Below are 5,959 nucleotides of genomic sequence, written 5' to 3' on the forward strand. Positions count from 1 at the left end.
GAGAGAAGATGAAGGAGAGATGGGATGGAAATTAAAAAGATGAGTTCTGATATGATTACCAGCTTATTTCTGTTTTCTGTTCTTTTTGTTTCCATATCACCAAGTTCCCCCTCCTTCCTTTGACGGGGTTCTCCCTGATGCCAATTTGAGTCCCATTCCCCGTTGCTGGAAAGGAGTTTGCCAGACGGGGGCGAGTTCCACTGGTCCGTTGAACCCATCAACGGGACTGTTTTACGAAAACAAAAATGAAAATTTCATTGTCGATCTTATCTGATGATGTGATTTATCTTTGTCCCACCCCTTTCTTTTTGGGTTTGCTTTTGACTATTGTGCACTTTGTTTTCATATATACGCGTTACGGAGGGCCAGGCCATCACATGAAAAAGGAAATGCGACGAACGTTCGTGGAAGCCTGCTCTTGGAAACTATGCAAGACTAAGGGACGGTTACATTAATACAAACCCTACAAGTTGAACTTTCATTTCGGTCTTCACAAACTTGCGAGACTACTGGATCATGGCGAAGAGATGGAGTTATGACGTGTTTCTTAGCTTTTAAGGGGAACATACTCGCTTGAATTTTATCGGTCATCTCTACGAGTCTCTTCATCAAAGCGGGATTCGTGTCTTAGCGTTAAAAGCCTAAAGTGTAGAAGAAGAAATATATAATAAGGAAAAAACAAGGAAAAGGATGGGCCTAAAATACCAAAAAAGAAGAAGAAGAAAATGTACTTTGAGTGTGGAAGGAAGAAAATGAAAGTAACACGGCGTAGACAAGAAGCATAGAGTTGGTGGAGAAAGGAGAGAAGATGAAGGAGAGAGAGGATGGAAATTAAAAGATGACTTCATCACGGAACCTTTCTGATATTTGCATGCTTAGATAATTAATTTCCACACAAAATACTACTAATATGTAAATATTAAAAAAATTAGTTAAGTTATACTTTATAAAAAATATGTATTGATTTTTTTAAAATACTCATATAATTATTTGTATTGAAAAATACTTCTTATATTAATGAATAATCCTTAATATGTGTAAGGAGAGTTTGGAGAAAAAAATTATAAATTTAGAAAATAAACTAAATTGAAATATTATATTTAAGATTAATAAAAAAATTTATACTAATTTTTATATTTAAGATTGGAGGTAATATACAACTATTTATGTCCACGCAGTGTCCATCCCTATTTAAATTTTTTACGGTGAAATACAAATATAATGAGAGGGAGAAAGTAAAAAGATGTTAGGAAACAGGTCCTACAAGCAAATAAGCAAATGAATTAGGGAGGACTGCAACGAAATCCCAAGTAAAAATCATGATTACCAAGTCTTAATGACAATAAAATAAGTTATAATGACAAATTTTATAAGAGTAAATGATAATTTATTATTAAAACTTAGTGATAACTATTTTTTTAAAAATTAATCGTACAAATGAATTCTTAACAGCCTGTAATCCACTTGTTACCTTTTTGACCGGCTAGTAACAAAATGAAGCTACCAACTAATTAATAAAAGAAAATTTGAAATAATTGCACTGATATTTGTTCTTTTCTGCTTTGTTTCTAAAGGAACTGTCGTTTGGGTCACGCTTGACTGATCAGCACCGAAAGCATAGAGAGTTGTTGTCGACCAAATCAAATAATTTCATTACTTTAGCTCAACCAATTGTATCAAGGAAGCTCTGATGTGATTCAGCTTATTTTTATTTTCTCTTCTGTGTTTGCATCTCACCAAGTTCCCTCTCCTTCCCTTCCTGGTGTTCTCCCTCATTTCAATTCGAGTCCCATTCCCCCTTGCTGGAAAAGAGGTTTGCCAGGCAGGGCCGAGTTCCTCTGGTCCGTTGAAATTCATTGTCGATTTTATCTGATGAGATGAATTTGCCTTTCCCCTTTTTGGTTTTGCTTTTGACCATTGAGCACTCGTCTTTATATTATTTTCAGAGCGCCACCAAATGAAAAGGAAATGTGAAGATCCTTCGCGGAAGCCTGCTGTTGGCAACTTACATTAATATAAACCTACAAGTTCACAGATCCGTGAGATTACTGTATCATGGCGCAAGGAGCAGGATCTTCTTCCGTCACCCACCGATGGAGTTATGATGTGTTTTTAAGCTTTCGGGGAGAAGATACTCGCCTGACTTTCGTCGGTCATCTCTATGAGGCTCTTCGTCAAAGAGGGATTCGGACCTTCATTGATGATGAATCCCTTGATGCAGGCAAAGAAATCCGACCGTCTCTTTTTGAAGCCATCAAGGAATCCAGGATAGCCATCATAATTTTCTCCCAAAACTATGCAACCTCAACCTTCTGTCTGGATGAACTTGTCCAGATTATTGAGTGTTTCAAAGAAGAAAGTCGGCTGGTATATTCAGTGTTTTATCATGTGAATCCATCGGATGTGCGACGTCAGAGAGGGAATTACGGACAAGCTTTGGCTGATCTACAAAACAGATTGGAAGGAAACGATGAGAAGTTGCAGAAGTGGAGGTGGGCTTTGTCCCAAGCAGCTGACTTGTCAGGCTGGCATTTTCAACCTGGGTACCTGCTCCTCTCTTTCCTTAGTGTTACTTTTCATCCAAATTTTTACTCTTTCTATTCTTATTATAAGACTTTTTTTATAAGTTTATTAATTTTTTTAATAAAATTTTATGATAATTTAGTGTAATTATATGATGTTGAAATTTAGTGCAGTGAATGATGATAAAATCAGAAATCACTTAAATTTTATGATAAAATTAATATTTTAAACTATTTTTACGAGTACGTGTAAATTAATTAGTAATAAGTAAACTGTAAAGGAGGTTGGAAAACCCAAAAAAAAGGGTAAAAGAGGAAATGATCCATAAACAAGATTGAAAATATGAAACGCCCCGATGGGTAGCCTAATATATATATATATATATATATATATAATATTTTGAATGAAAACACAAATATATATAAATATATTTATGTATATAATTTAATATGTTATTATATATTTTAATTTAATTTTCGTATTGTGGTAAAATATTTTTAATAATTAATATTTTTATTCAAAAAATTAATAAAATAACAGATATATTATATATGTTATTATTTATTTGTTTTCATAATTTTTTTATTTTTTATTTTTTATGTAATATATTACTGAAAAAGTATATTTTAATTTTAACAAAAAGATATGGTGATATTGGGTACTCTCTAGAGGATTTGAAAGAATCCGCTTTATTCCCTTTCCATGGGATTTGCAGTTCTGCCGTGCTCACCAAGACCCATTGACTTCCACAAAATGATTAGGGAGTTTCAATTTCCTTAAGCATCTCCTTAGGAATTGGGAACTAACTCTGTAACAAGCTTTTTCGAGATCAATCTTGATTATCAGGAATCAAAACGTTTTAATTTGTATAATCAATATCAATAGCAAATATGGAATATGTATGTGTTTTTAAAATTGTTATTCATAATTCCTAGCAAAAAATATTGTTATTCATAATTGTAAATTTGTGATTCCGAGTCATACAGAGATATTTCTCATCTGGAAAATTGTTTGTCCATTTTATCCTCTTTCTCATTCCATTTCATTCTATAACTAGCCTATCACCATGTTTTTGGTTTGAGTAAAGGCTAACCTTTTTTGGGCAGAATTACAAAAGAACGGGAGCATATTAAGACGATTACTCGCAAAGTCTCTGCCGAGATTAATCACACTCATTTAAATGTTACCAATTATCCAGTTGGTCTTGGGTTACGAGTGCAAGAAGTAATCTCACTTTTAAATCTTTGGTCCAATGAAGAAGCGGAGATGGTTGGAATTTGTGGCGTTGGTGGAATAGGTAAATCAACAATTGCAAGGGCTGTGTATAATTCAGTTGCTGATAGTTTTGATGGTTTATGTTTTCTTTCTAATGTTAGAGAAATTTCTTACAAGCATGGCTTGTCACATCTTCAAGAGACATTACTTTGTGAATTGGTGGGAGAGAAGGAACTCAAATTGGGTAATTTCTATAAAGGAATTTCAATAATAAAGAATAGGCTCCAAAACAAGAAGATTCTTTTAATTCTTGATGATGTTGACAAAGTGGAGCAATTACGAGCATTAGCTGGAAGCTGTGAATGGTTTGGCCTGGGAAGTAGAATCATTATCACGACAAGGGATAAACAGTTGCTAGCAAGTCGGGGAATCCAAAGAATTTATGATGTCAAGGGGTTAAGTGCTGATGAATCTCTTCAGTTAATTAAAAGGCATGGCTTTAAAGGGCTGACGGGGGATTTAGATCATTACAAGGATGTTCTGAATCGTGCCATAAAATATTCATGTGGCCTTCCATTAGCCTTGGAAATTATTGGCTCTAACTTGTGTGATAAAAGAGTTGATGAATGGACTTCTGCATTAGATGAATATGAAAGAATACCTGATGAAGACGTTTTTAAAGTCCTTAAATTAAGCTATGATGCTTTAAGCAGAGAACAGCATAAGGAAATTTTTCTTGACTTGGCCTGTTTCTTTAATGGTGAGAAGTTGGGAGATGTCGTAAATATGATGATGAGTTTTCGTGGTGTTGAACCAACACATGCCATTAATGTGTTGACGGATAAATCTCTAATAAAGATTAAAGAAGATCGTGTGATAATGCATGACTTGATTGAAGATATGGGTAAAGAAATTGTTCGGCAACAATCACGAAAAGAGCCTGGGAAACGCAACAGGTTATGGTGTTATGAAGACATTCTTGATGTCTTACAAAATAACACGGTGCAAACACAACACAAATGACTTTGTTTAATTCTTACATTTATATGACTTTTGTATACTTAAAATTTGGCATTTATTGTGTGCTTTTCATTTTAAAGGGCACTGATGAAATTGAAGTCATAATTCTTGACTTACCGAAAGATAAAGAAATCCAATGGAATGGCAAGGCATTCAAGAAGATGAAGAAGCTCAAAGTGCTTGTCATAAAGAATGCAAGCTTTTCTGAAGGCATCAAATATCTCCCAAATAGTCTGTGTGTGTTGGAATGGAAGGGGTACCCTTTTAAGTATTTGCCATCTAATTTTCATCCAACAAAAGTCGTCCATCTTGATTTGTCCAATAGTTGTGTAGTGCCTCAACTTTTTGATAAGGTATGCTTATATACGTACTCTTAAAACTAAGCGCTTTTTTTTATTTTCTTTATCTAACTTCTTTTTCCATTTTCAATTTTGCAGAAATTACAGAGTTTAAGTCGCGTGAATATTAGCAACTGTAAAGTCTTGAGCGAAATACAAGACTTGTCAGAAGTCCCTAATTTAACAGAATTGCGGCTTGATGGTTGTATAAACTTAACTAAAATCCATGATTCCCTTGGATTCTTGGGTAAACTCAAAAGATTGAGTGCTATGCGATGCAAAAACTTGAAGACTTTACCCCCTCGTATTAAGCTAACATCCCTTGAACATCTAAATCTCTTTGGCTGCTCGAGCCTTAAAAGTTTTCCTGAGATATCAGACAAGATGGAGAAGTTGAAGACACTTGATTTGGAGAGTACGGCCATTGAGAGTTTGCCATCTTCAATTTGCAACCTCGTTGGACTTGAAAGCTTAAACATGGAAGCGTGTCCTGATCTTAAGCAATTACCAGCTAGTATTTGTATGTTGCCAAACCTATTGGACCTAACAACAAATTTTTGTGAAGAGATAAAGGATTTCGAGAAATGCAATGGTGGAAATAAAGCAAGCTCAGACTGCTCAATCATTTTGACCAAAGGAAAAGAAAAAGAAGACAACTCAACCGTGTCTTTGAGAAAACATTTCGGTTTCTCAAATTGCAACTTAACAAATGACTCTCTTGCTCTCTGTCTCTCTTGTGTTCCTGACATTGTACATTTAGATCTAAGGTTTAATAGCTTCACAACTCTTCCAGCATGCATAGAAGAATGTGAGAATTTAAGATATCTCTTGCTGGATGATTGCGTGCAATTGCAGAAAATTAA

General features: G+C 34.5%; 1 protein-coding gene across 1 annotated transcript; it reads left to right on the forward strand.

The window, feature by feature from the left end:
• The first annotated feature begins 1,997 nt into the window (after positions 1–1,997).
• LOC114719284 (TMV resistance protein N-like) lies at positions 1,998–5,959 on the forward strand. The gene is made up of 5 exons (XM_028904762.1): positions 1,998–2,543; positions 3,630–4,740; positions 4,839–5,111; positions 5,196–5,610; positions 5,952–5,959. Exons 1-5 carry the CDS (start codon positions 2,056–2,058, stop codon positions 5,957–5,959), a joined length of 2,295 nt encoding a protein of 764 aa, XP_028760595.1. The 5' UTR covers positions 1,998–2,055.

The sequence above is a fragment of the Neltuma alba genome, unplaced genomic scaffold (genome assembly GCF_004799145.2).
Source record: "Neltuma alba isolate B1F8T4 unplaced genomic scaffold, ASM479914v2 tig00011902_pilon, whole genome shotgun sequence".
NCBI lineage: Eukaryota > Viridiplantae > Streptophyta > Magnoliopsida > Fabales > Fabaceae > Neltuma > Neltuma alba.

Coding starts and splice junctions, on each gene's coding strand:
- LOC114719284 (XM_028904762.1), top strand. CDS start 2,056: ATGGCGCAAGGAGCAGGATCTTCTTCCGTCACCCACCGATGGAGTTAT. Junction 2,544..3,629: donor GGCTGGCATTTTCAACCTGG/GTACCTGCTCCT, acceptor TTTTTTGGGCAG/AATTACAAAAGAACGGGAGC. Junction 4,741..4,838: donor ATGTCTTACAAAATAACACG/GTGCAAACACAA, acceptor TTCATTTTAAAG/GGCACTGATGAAATTGAAGT.